Below are 12,628 nucleotides of genomic sequence, written 5' to 3' on the forward strand. Positions count from 1 at the left end.
CCCCGCCCACAATTTTTTTTTTTTAAGGGAAAATGCTGTGTGCCTGGCTGTCCCTGACCCAGACCCGGACCGCAGATCAGGAAGGTCCAGGTGAAGTCAGGGCTCTGATTGGCGCACGGCCCCCTCAGAATGTACCGAAGCCCCCGGATCAGGACAGCCAGGCGACAGGCATTTCCAGCCCCAGGACTGCCTTACAAATGGGAGGAATATTGGGGAGGAGGCGAGGAATGCTGATCCTCACTGTGGGAGGAGCTGAGACTGATCCACCGCCTGCTAGGCCCCGCCCCCCACAGCAATGTCACCAACAGAATCCCTGCAGCTGAGTGGGCGGGGTTAGTATAAATAGGCGTGGCCAGGAAGGGCTGAGAGCTGTCAGTGTAGGAACAAGCTGGAGTCATGGTGAGTGGAGGAGGTGCTGCAATGTGTCCTGAGCTGGGATCTGCGTGTGTGAAGGGTTCAATCTGAGTATCAGAGCCCTGATGGCCAACCAGGGGCCTGGGAATGTTCTGTGTGGCCCTTGGGGCCCCTGCAAACACTGATCTGTCTCCATAGTGCACTGTTATAGCAGAGATCTCAACAGGCTTGTATAATGTGTCTCCTGGAGCATATCCCCAGTCTCTGCCCGGCTCCTGTACCATGTTCAGTCCCTGACCATCTCCCTGGGGCGTGCCTGCGGGTCCCTGACCGTCTCCCTGGGGCGTGCCTGCGGGTCCCTGACCGTCTCCCTGGGGCGTGCCTGCGGGTCCCTGACCGTCTCCCTGGGGCGTGCCTGCGGGTCCCTGACCGTCTCCCTGGGGCGTGCCTGCGGGTCCCTGACCGTCTCCTGTACCATGTTCAGTCTCTGACCGTCTCCCTGGGGCGTGCCTGTGGGTCCCTGACCGTCTCCCTGGGGCGTGCCTGTGGGTCCCTGACCGTCTCCCTGGGGCGTGCCTGTGGGTCCCTGACCGTCTCCTGTACCATGTTCAGTCTCTGACCGTCTCCCTGGGGCGTGCCTGTGGGTCTCTGACCGTCTCCCTGGGGCGTGCCTGCGGGTCTCTGACCAGCTCCTAGATCCTGTGCAGTCTGTGACCGTCTGCCTGTAGCATGTCTCTGACCATCCTGCCTGGGGCGTGCCTGTGGGTCTCTGACCGTCTCCTATATCATGTTCAGTCTCTGACTGTCTCCCTGGGGCGTGCCTGCGGGTCTCTGACCGTCTCCCTGGGGCGTGCCTGCGGGTCTCTGACCGTCTCCCTGGGGCGTGCCTGCGGGTCTCTGACCATCTCCTATATCCTGTGCAGTCTCTGACCATCCTGCCTGTGGGTCTCTGACCATCTCCTATATTATGTTCAGTCTGACCGTCTCCCTGGGGCGTGCCTGCGGGTCTCTGACCAGCTCCTAGATCCTGTGCAGTCTGTGACCGTCTGCCTGTAGCATGTCTCTGACCATCCTGCCTGGGGCGTGCCTGTGGGTCTCTGACCGTCTCCTATATCATGTTCAGTCTCTGACTGTCTCCCTGGGGCGTGCCTGCGGGTCTCTGACCGTCTCCCTGGGGCGTGCCTGCGGGTCTCTGACCATCTCCTATATCCTGTGCAGTCTCTGACCATCCTGCCTGTGGGTCTCTGACCATCTCCTATATTATGTTCAGTCTGACCGTCTCCCTGGGGCGTGCCTGCGGGTCTCTGACCAGCTCCTAGATCCTGTGCAGTCTGTGACCGTCTGCCTGTAGCATGTCTCTGACCATCCTGCCTGGGGCGTGCCTGCGGGTCTCTGACCGTCTCCTATATCATGTTCAGTCTCTGACCGTCTCCCTGTGGTGTGTCTGCAGGTCTCTGACCATCTCCTATATCGTGTTCAGTTTCTCTTTGGTGTGCCTGCGGGTCTCTATCTCCTATAGCATGTTCTGTCTCTGACCGTCTGCCTGTAGTGGGTCTGATCCTGAATATTCAGACTTATGTAGGGCCCTTTTGATGAGGGCCACACCTGAGGTCCCTGATGTTAAAGTTGCTCCCCATTCCGGTGTAGAGGAACCTCTCATACTTTTAGTCAAACCTTCATTTGGGTGGTAAAAACAGGTGGCTGAGCCTGTTTTTTACCACCTTCCTTTAAGCTGCGAAGGCAGCTGGATGGGGTTGTACACACAGAAGCTTCAGAACACCAGAAATGATCCCCCCCCCTGTGAATGGAGCCACAACTGCATCACTGTATTCCCACTCCATACCCCATGTGGTTGGCTGAGGGGACGGCAGTACTGACTCCTTGCTGCCTGTCCTCTGCACTGTGATCCACCATGGATCGCTCTTCAGAGACCAACATAGGTGTGAATGAGCTGGAATACGCAGGAGGAGATTGGTACCATTGGATCCGGGTGGAGTGCACTATGGGGGGGGGGGGGGATTTACTAACTGGAGAGTGCAGAATCCGGTGCAGCTGTGCACCTTAGATGGCGCCCTCTGCTCTCCATGTATGCAGGTTCTCCCATCTGCCCTTAGATGGCGCCCTCTGCTCTCCATGTATGCAGGTTCTCCCATCTGCCCTTAGATGGCGCCCTCTGCTCTCCATGTATGCAGGTTCTCCCATCTGCCCTTAGATGGCGCCCTCTGCTCTCCATGTATGCAGGTTCTCCCATCTGCCCTTAGATGGCGCTCTCCATGTATGCAGGTTCTCCCATCTGCCCTTAGATGGCGCTCTCCATGTATGCAGGTTCTCCCATCTGCCCTTAGATGGCGCTCTCCATGTATGCAGGTTCTCCCATCTGCCCTTAGATGGCGCTCTCCATGTATGCAGGTTCTCCCATCTGCCCTTAGATGGCGCTCTCTGCTCTCCATGTATGCAGGTTCTCCCATCTGCCCTTAGACGGCGCCCTCTGCTCTCCATGTATGCAGGTTCTCCCATCTGCCCTTAGATGGCGCTCTCTGCTCTCCATGTATGCAGGTTCTCCCATCTGCCCTTAGATGGCGCCCTCTGCTCTCCATGTATGCAGGTTCTCCCATCTGCCCTTAGATGGCGCCCTCTGCTCTCCATGTATGCAGGTTCTCCCATCTGCCCTTAGACGGCGCCCTCTGCTCTCCATGTATGCAGTCTCTCCCATCTGCCCTTAGATGGCGCCCTCTGCTCTCAATGTATGTAGGTTCTCCCATCTGCCCTTAGATGGCGCCCTCTGCTCTCCATGTATGTAGGTTCTCCCATCTGCCCTTAGACGGCGCCCTCTGCTCTCCTTGTATGCAGTCTCTCCCATCTGCCCTTAGATGGCGCCCTCTGCTCTCCTTGTATGCAGGTTCTCCCATCTGCCCTTAGATGGCGCTCTCCATGTATGCAGGTTCTCCCATCTGCCCTTAGATGGCGCCCTCTGCTCTCCATGTATGCAGGTTCTCCCATCTGCAGAGGGGCTGCACTGAGTATCTTATGCCGGTTACGTTAATCCTTTCTTGGACACAACTTTTTGGCTCGGACTTTGTAGTTGTAGAGCCTACAGATTTATATTTTGCCCCAGAATGATTTTTACTCCTACTGTCCCACCTGCCCACCATTTTTGTTTTTATTGGCACATTGGCGGGTGATATAGGAGCATTAAGTGCAGGTAAAACGCACGTCATTGCGACATTTCATGGGATGGAGACCTTGGACTCCATATTGAGCATTATGTGAACGTGTGCGAAGATGTGGGTTTTGTTCACGTTCACAAAGTTCATGATAAACGCATCGCACTTGTGGTGTCGCTTGGTGCTAATGGCACCCATAATGCATCAGCAGATTTTTTTTTTCCATTGAACAGGCAAAAGTATACTTAAAGCTACTTTGTCGCAGCTGGGGCGGCACATTTATAGGCTGGCCTATGATGTATGAATGTGTAACTTTGCACGCATTTATGACGCACTCGGGGGCATTAGACTGGCGATTGGCATTCAGGAGGGATTGGTTTCTCTCCTGCAGATTGCTGGTTGTAGAGGTGATCAGAGCGATTGCCGCTGGCGGTCTCAGCCCTGTAATCGCAGTAGCGGAGGGGGACACAGCTCTTCTGATTGTCAGATGGGGTTATAACGCCACCTACAGGAGTAGTTTTAGTTTAGTTTTCTGCCTACTTCCTGTAGGTGGCGCTCTAACCCAATCTTCGAGAATCAGAGCTGCCTGTCAGTGAATGTTAGAGATGGGGTGTTGGGCTTTGAAATCGCTTCGCTGAGTGCAGTTCTTATCCTTTGTGTAAGGGCCCTTTCACAATGGCGGCATGCATGGGCACGCTGGGAGGCAGCCGTCCAGAAATGTTCATATGAACTGATTGGGTTCTGCTGGCTGCAGCATGGGTTGTCAAGCTAGAAGCTGCTTGCATTAGGCAATTTTCATTATGGTCTTTTGAAATTTGCATAACTCCCAAAAAGCCAGCCTACTGCCCACTCTTCAAGGGCCCTCAAGCCTGATGCACAGTGGGAGGAGTTATGCAAATATCAAAATGCCTTGATGGGTGGGAGGAGTGGTTGTAGTTGCATAGGTAACGCCCATCCAGGGGCGGACTGACCATTTGGGCACTGCCCAGGGTCAGTAGGGGGCACCATGAAGTACCCCTTGTGTGTGGGTTTTTTTTTTTTTTTTTGGTGGGAAAGGACACAGGGGCTCCATGATCCCCTATTGCCCGGGGGCCCCAAGAGTTGTCGGTCCGTCCCTGCGCCCACCTGTGATGCTGAGCCTCCATGATGGGATGGAAATGAGGCAGGGCCAGGGAGTCAGGCTGGAGAGGAAAGAGGGTAGATGATGCTGGATATCCTCCAGCCAGGAAATGAGGCCGAGCTCTGACTGGCTGCAGCTTCTACTACACATTGAGAGGCCCACAGTGTGCAGTGACATCAGAAAACCTGAGCGTTCCAGGAATGCACAAACCTCCCCCCTATAAGGTGACCATCCATGGTCATTGTCCATGTGCACCCTCAATGCAGCCCCATGTCTGTTCGTTCCCTGGACCTGACCTTTCTGGTTCATTTACTTTTCAGGGTGACGAATACTTCGATCTGGTGTCTGAGGAGATCGACATGTCTTCCTTCGCTGAAGAACACGCCAGCGATCCGATGTACTGGAACAAGCTGAAGGTAACCAATCGGGGAAGCCGATATCCTCGTGGTGTCCTATGGACAAAGTATGGGGCTTTCATTGATTACCTCTGAAAATGCTGAGTGCCTGGCTGTCCTGCTCAGCGGTGGCTCCAGTTTCTCCATCATTGGCCCAGAACTAGTCCACAGATCAGTGAAATCCTCGTCTGTAGACGTCGTCCGGGTTCACAGCTGAGGATGCAGCTAATCAAATATGATCTGTGATTGGTTAGCTGCATTGGAGGGCTGAGGAGACATCGGGGGTCCAATAAACCACCTGCTGTGGCCATAAAGAGGACCTGTCACCTGTCCACCCCTATCACAAGGGGGCTTGTTGGCTCCATGGTGGAAGGAGGATGGTGGAGAAAAACACTAACGCACCCACACACCAACTCCACCAATTGCTGTGACTGGGAGCGAGATCAATAATTCCAGGGTCATGGCTCGTGTAACTCCTAACCAGTGGTCTCCAAATTGTGGCCCAGGGGCCAGGTGTGGCCCTTTACTTGCTTTTTCTGGCCCTTGGAGCGCTATTCCTCCCACTGCCGCCAGTGACGGGGGCGCTATTCCTCCCACTGACACCATTGAGTTGATCGGCATCTGTTTACTCAACACATTTCTAATTTCGCCTCCCCTCCCAGCATCAATAGATCCCCCCCCAAAAAATGGGCTCTCCTTGCATCAATGGATCCCCCATCCAACAATGGCCTCCCCTCCCAGCATCAATAGATCCCCCCCCCCCCCTCCCCAGCAGCAGACTCTCCAGCACCCCCCCCCCCGCCATTACATACATTCAGTGCTGAAATGAGCCCTGTGACCTAGATTGCAGTAACCACCATTTAGTTCTCCAGGGCCCCCAATATCAGACAGTAGATCCTTGTTGCTTCTCATGCGCTCTGACTTGATCCCGGACGTGCTGATCTGTTTAGTTCCTCGTTTTTATTCCCGCAGGAACTCATGTCATCATACGGCGCCGTTCGGAAAACTCGCGCCGATGGAAGCTGCTTCTACAGAGGTCTGGCCTTCTCTTATCTGGAGTCCCTGCTGGGAAAACGGCCAGAAATTTTAAGGCAAGTATGAGAGCGGAGGATCATCCAATGGGGGGGGGTGGGGGGTGACCGGTCACAGGGTTCTGTGACCAGAGTATTTCATATCCCTTGGACAGGAAGGGGGGGGGGGGGGGTGGTGAATAGAGAAGTGGAAAAATGTATTCTCTGTCCAAAGCCGGGAATTGGTTTTATTTTATGATGTATTTATGAAATGCCCTTCTTAGTGTCAGTTTACAGCTGCACTGGGGCTGGGTTACTATGGGTAGTTCTGTGCCCCCAGGTTGGTGATCCAGGCACTCCTGCCATACTGCACAGCCAGGCTCCGGACCTCATTCACAATCATTGGTGACATTTTCCTTCCCGATTTTTGGTAACAATTTCTGAGACGGGAAATCTGTCATTCCTGAAATAAACTAAATAACTCGAGCGCTAACTATGGTGAATGAAAACAAATATCAAACCGATGTATAGATACTGTAGCCGCTGGAGCACACAACCCGTCTGTGCTCGCCCTCCTCCTCTGCCGCGGTGCCCCTGTGCTCGCCCTCCTCCTCTGCCGCGGTGCCCCTGTGCTCGCCCTCCTCCTCTGCCGCGGTGCCCCTGTGCTCGCCCTCCTCCTCTTCCGCGGTGCCCCTGTGCTCGCCCTCCTCCTCTTCCGCGGTGCCCCTGTGCTCGCCCTCCTCCTCTTCTGCCGCCGTGCCCCTGTGCTCGCCCTCCTCCTCTTCTGCCGCCGTGCCCCTGTGCTCGCCCTCCTCCTCTTCTGCCGCCGTGCCCCTGTGCTCGCCCTCCTCCTCTTCTGCCGCCGTGCCCCTGTGCTCGCCCTCCTCCTCTTCTGCCGCCGTGCCCCTGTGCTCGCCCTCCTCCTCTTCTGCCGCCGTGCCCCTGTGCTCGCCCTCCTCCTCTTCTGCCGCCGTGCCCCTGTGCTCGCCCTCCTCCTCTTCTGCCGCCGTGCCCCTGTGCTCGCCCTCCTCCTCTGCCGCCGTGCCCCTGCTTGCCCCCTCCGTGTGACTTCACTTTTGGTCTCAATTGGACTCAGAAGATCAGTTTGCTGAATGAAGACTCCAAAGTAAGCTCCCTCCTGATGAGCGTCTTGGAATCAGCCGTCTTCCTCAATAAAAAAAAAAAAAACTCCACAGTGCTTTATCCGTAAATTTTTATTCATCAATTAAACATAAGAAATACTTGTGTTCCGGAGGTGTATATTGCACCATGTATGATGATCCAGTAATGCACTGATTAGACACTAGATGGCAGCATCATCTCAGCAGCACAGTCCTGCATTTACTCAAAACAGACACCATGCAGGGCGCGGGCCCCACGTAGTAAATGCAATTGCCTGCTATGCCGTTCCTGGAACTATACAGAGTACTATAACCGCTGTCCCGATGAATGGTAACGTCGTGATGTCATCCGCACCCCCCACTGATGCGTTTCGTCACGTGACTTTATTAAGGGGATACGATTTATGTCTGTTTTGAGCATGTGCAGGGCTCTGCTACTGAGAATTTGGGATGGCTGCACGTTTTCATTATCCAGAGTCCTGCACATGCTCAAAACAGACATAAATCATATCCCCTTGATAGTCATGTGACTAGTGATGAAATGCGTTGGAGTGTGCAGATGACATCAGGCCAGCTGTTATAGTACTCTGTATAGCTCCAGGAACTCCATTATAGCAGGCAATTGCATTTACCACGTGGGCCCGCGCTTTGCCTTGCCATATGTATGGTGTCTGTTTTGAGCATGTGCAGGACTGCTGCTGAGATGATGCTGCCACCTAGTGTCTAGTCAGTGCATCACTGGATCTTCACCATACATGGTGCAAAATACACCTCCGGAACACAATATTTATGTTTAATTGATGGATAAAAGTTTAAAGCGCTGTTTTTATTTTAATGAGGAATGCGGCCAATACAGACGCTCATCAGGAGGGAGATCACTTTGGAGTCTTCTTTCAGCAAGCTGATCTGAGTCCAATTGGGACCAAAAGTGCAGTCAGACAGTAACATTGTATAATGTGCAGTCACACTGCGTGAGGTGAGCATTGGGGGGGGGGGGGTGAGCAGGTGCGTGGTGGTGGAGGAGGGGGGTGAGCAGGTAAGTGGTGGGGGATTTTTTTTCTCACTGGAATTTGATAGCTGCATATATTTCATTTATCTAAAGGAGGGTTCGCAAACTTTATTGATTGAACTTTACTTTTTTTTTAATTTCAATGTTTTTAATATTCACTTTGCTTTTTGATATATAATTTTTTTCCTGTGGATCAGCAATTTTTCACTTCATAATATAAATCTGTCATTCCTGTTGGGCATTCACTGGCTGATAGAAGTTTTTGCTTGGAGTTGGGTGTTGATCAGTAAACTGTCCGCACTGCTTTCCAGGTTCCGGGAGCAGGTGATGGCGAGTCGCAATGAGCTCCTGGAGGCTGGATTCCTGGAACAGGTGTTCGGACACAGCTACAGCACCGTAAGTGGACAGATTGTGTTGACATCCAATCACAGCACTGCGAGGAGTAAACTGTAACCAATCGGCATTCACTTAATCTCCAGGCAGTGCTAAACCAATCCTTCCCTCTCCTGGGTGTTCGGTCATTGTAAAGAATCTACACCCCCTCCGGGTGCTGGGATTGGCACTCTATTACATTTAACAACTTTTTTTTTTTAGCATGTTACAAGACTCCTCCCATAGACTTCAGTTCCGCCCCTCACTACATTATGGTTGGTAGATCTAAAGCACGGGGTCTCCAGACCTAAGCAAAGGGGCAGTTTACTCTCCTTCAGGCTTTATGGGAGCAAGACAGGCCAGTGGGAGGAGAAAATGTCCTGATGTCAGTGTGGGGGAGTGGTGGTCATAGTGGCCCCATCACTGTTGATGGGGGGGGGGGGGTGCTTGGTGCCCCATCACTGGTGTAGTGGCCCCATCCGTTATGTAATGGCCTACATAAACTGGCTCCTTTCATACATTGTCCCTGAAAAGTGATCAGCAGCAGATTGCTTCTCAGAGGGCAGTGAAAGGACTGCAGGCATTCCAAGAGGCAATGCTGCCTGCCACCTCCATGAGGCGCTCTTGCTTTGCTCAATCACAATAGTCAAGCATTTGAATGCAGTTGTGAAGCCGTCCTATTCACTTACATGCAATGTACACCTGAGCGGCACATAACCACTTATAGGTGGTTCATCAGGGGAAGTAATGCAACTTGGCTGTTTTACCACCCCCTAGCCACCCATGCAAAAGGAGTGAAATCCTGATTGGGGGCAAAATTGAATATTCTGGGGCTAAATTCCCCAAAGACTGAATGTTCATTGGAAATGTGTAAACTGGGAAAATACTGCATGATGACCACTAGGTGGTGCTGAGGAAAGGAATTCATGATGCTCAGTGCCACCTAGTGGGCATAATGTGGTACTTGGCTGTTCACTGCTCAGAGAGGAAGCCTCCCAGGGAATCCAGGTTCATTTTATCAAATTGATAACCTTCGATCTGCAGAGAATTCACCTGAGAAGTCTTCTCCGGCTTCATTGCTTTGTGGAATTTGTAGATCTGATTGGGAAATGCTTTGTATCCAGTCAATGAGGCACAAAGGATCAATCTGATGTCTGATCTCTCTGCAGTTTCTCAGTCTTGTGGATCTGGCGGACAGAGATGGTTCTGTCCTCGGCCTTCTGAGGGCGTTCAACCACCCCGGCATCTCCGACAACGCCGTCTACTACCTCCGTCTGGTGACCTCCGCCTTCCTCCGGAACCGAGCCGAGTTCTACCAGCCGTTCGTGGAGGAGGGGCTTGACATCGCCGACTTCTGCATGCAGGTCTGTAAATGCTCCGCCTTCATATCTGACCTCCATCCTCTGGGTATTCTGGCTCCTCCCCCCCTCCAGTCTGGCCGGGGGGTGGCTCCTCCCCATCCCTCCACTGAAGCAGCTGATGTCACTGCACACTGTTAGCTTCTCACAATGTGAATTAAAAGCTGCAGCAAGTCAGAGCTCCCTCACTTCCTGGCTGAAGGATGTCCAGCATCTAGCCCTTTCCTGCACAGCCTGACTGCCCCTGGCCCCACCCCTTTTATTTCAGTTGTCAGTCATGGAGGTTCAGTATTACCTGTGGGCGTTGCCTAGGCAAATACAGCCTGCCTTGGAACGCCCACTCCAGACTGTCACACCTATCAAGGCATTCTGATATTTGCATAACTCCTCCCACTGCTGCAATCAGGGCTGAGTATCAGAATACAAGATTAGTAGGAAAAGATACAAAGTAACAGTTTGGAGAACATTGGAGGGAATTAAACGCAATCATCGCTACTAGACGTGCAGTTCATTCCAAATTGAAATTCAGACTTTTTTTTTTTCCCTAAAGATCCAGATGTATCCAAATTTCTGAATTCCAATAGTAATTTAAACCTGAAATGAGGAAAGAGAAAATTTTGGCCAAATTCAAATCTAAATGGAAACATCTTGCAATTTTTTTTACTCTCTGCATAGAGAATAGAATTCTCCCCAAATCTCAAAGCACAGCTATTCAAAATGAATTCGGATCAATTTCAAAAATTTGAATCAAGCTTTAAACTGTTACAAATGCTACAAAAATTAGTAACGTAATCAATCCAAACTACTCTTCATTCTGCACCTCCAACTGCTACAACAGGATCCCATCAATTGGACAATTCTCAGAAATGTTACATTGTATCATACTGAGATGTATTTCCTGTGATCCTCGGCTCCACCTAGTGGCTAATGTCCCTCTGGAGAGGGGTACAGAGGCGGGGTGATGTGTTCAGGAAGCTATGTACAGCATCCTGGTGACCCCTCCCACCAGCCATACTGTGTCTGCATTGCATAGATGGCACAGAGACCCAGTGATGACCCAACTAGGTCTAAATATTTTTCTTTCCTTAAATGTCAAAATAAAAATACAAATGCTGTTGAAATTCATGAAAATGAATATAAATAGAAAACAATTTTTATGTGATCAGTGTCACAGGTGTCCCTCACATTGTCTGTCAGGTGCCAGCAATGCAATTTCCAGGAATTTTTTTCACTTCCTGTTCTCCTGACCACACAGGAAGTGAGGGGAATCTCCCTGATGGAGACACTTAAATAAATACTAGACAGATATTCGGACCGTTCCTTGCTTTACCTAGAACTAAAAACTGTGGCTGGCGTTTTGTAGGATGGGGGAGGCCCGCCCCTTTGTAGGATGGGGGAGGCCCGCCCCTTTGTAGGATGGGGGAGGCCCGCCCCTTTGTAGGATGGGGGAGGCCCGCCCCTTTGTAGGATGGGGGAGGCCCGCCCCTTTGTAGGATGGGGGAGGCCCGCCCCTTTGTAGGATGGGGGAGGCCCGCCCCTTTGTAGGATGGGGGAGGCCCGCCCCTTTGTAGGATGGGGGAGGCCCGCCCCTTTGTAGGATGGGGGAGGCCCGCCCCTTTGTAGGATGATTTCAAACCATGCAACTACCAGAACGTGGCCTGGTATCGGCAAGGACTGGGGGAGGAAGAAGCGGCACAGGAAGCAATTTAGGTTCATGTGATAGCAAGAAGCATGCTGATAGGAGGAGAGCAGAGTGAGATGAGATCCGCTGTCTTCTGCTTCTCTGTCCAATCACAGGCTGGGGGAGGGACAAGACTTGTATGCTACTGAACTGCATCAGGCAATCATCTTCCCTCTGCTGCAGGGCTGTGCTGTGGCAGAGCAGTGTAAATCTCAGGACTGGATGGACACAAATCCTAGCAGGTGAACACCCCAACCCCCCCCCCCCCATGTTTTTATTTGTCTGAGGTGATGAAACAGGGAAATTGAGCTACCATTCCTCTGCTTTTGCCTTTTCATGTTTTTGTATCCTGTTTGCATGCTTTCTGGCCGGATGCCCCTTTAACCAATCCATGTTTTTCAGCATGTGGAGCCGATGGGCACCGTGTGTGACCACATCCATATCATCGCCCTGACCCAGGCCCTCACCATCCCCCTCCAGGTGGAGTATGTGGACTCCTCGGACCCCGCCATAAACCAGCACATCTTCCCCGAGGGGGCCACGCCATCCATCTACATGCTGTATACCCAGGACCACTATACCGTGCTGTACAAAGCTTGTGAGAAGGGGGCGGAGCATGTGTGAGCAGGGGGCGGAGCAGTGACCCCCTTTCCCCTGCCATAGGACTGGCTCATGGCCACAGCAGGAAAAATGGCGCTCACAACCAATCACTTTGCACAGAGACTATAATACATGACAATGTTGTTTTTTTAGATTTGTGTAAATAAATGGAATTTTTAGAGAACTTTTTTTTTTTTTCCTTTTGAATGTCGGATTGTTTTTCATCCACTGAGGAGATTCGGGGTTCTCGGGACTGAAAGCTGCGGGACATCAAACATTTGTCACTGGAACAGGAAGCTGAGAAATCTGATGGGATACCTGATCCTGGAGGGGATTTATTTCACTTTAGAGAAATTTCAGTGTCAGACAGGAAGTGGATGGAAATCTCCCCTGGGGGGGAGGAGTCAATTCACTGAAATACTGCATGAATTTTTGCATTTAAAG

The 12,628-nt window shown here is 52.0% G+C and overlaps 1 protein-coding gene across 1 annotated transcript; it reads left to right on the forward strand.

Annotated features, from left to right (window-relative positions):
- Positions 1 to 351: 351 nt before the first annotated feature.
- On the forward strand, positions 352 to 12,368 carry OTUB2 (OTU deubiquitinase, ubiquitin aldehyde binding 2). The gene is made up of 6 exons (XM_089667478.1): positions 352 to 399; positions 4,959 to 5,054; positions 6,006 to 6,124; positions 8,485 to 8,569; positions 9,715 to 9,909; positions 11,987 to 12,368. The coding sequence occupies exons 1-6, from the start codon at positions 397 to 399 to the stop codon at positions 12,206 to 12,208; spliced, it is 720 nt and encodes a 239-aa protein (XP_089523604.1). The 5' UTR covers positions 352 to 396; the 3' UTR covers positions 12,209 to 12,368.
- Positions 12,369 to 12,628: the final 260 nt, after the last annotated feature.

The sequence above is a fragment of the Staurois parvus genome, unplaced genomic scaffold, assembly GCF_062004578.1.
Source record: "Staurois parvus isolate SC_StPar_1 unplaced genomic scaffold, SC_StPar_1.0 ptg003276l, whole genome shotgun sequence".
NCBI lineage: Eukaryota > Metazoa > Chordata > Amphibia > Anura > Ranidae > Staurois > Staurois parvus.

Coding starts and splice junctions, on each gene's coding strand:
- OTUB2 (XM_089667478.1), top strand. Junction 5,055..6,005: donor TGTACTGGAACAAGCTGAAG/GTAACCAATCGG, acceptor TTATTCCCGCAG/GAACTCATGTCATCATACGG. Junction 8,570..9,714: donor TCGGACACAGCTACAGCACC/GTAAGTGGACAG, acceptor ATCTCTCTGCAG/TTTCTCAGTCTTGTGGATCT.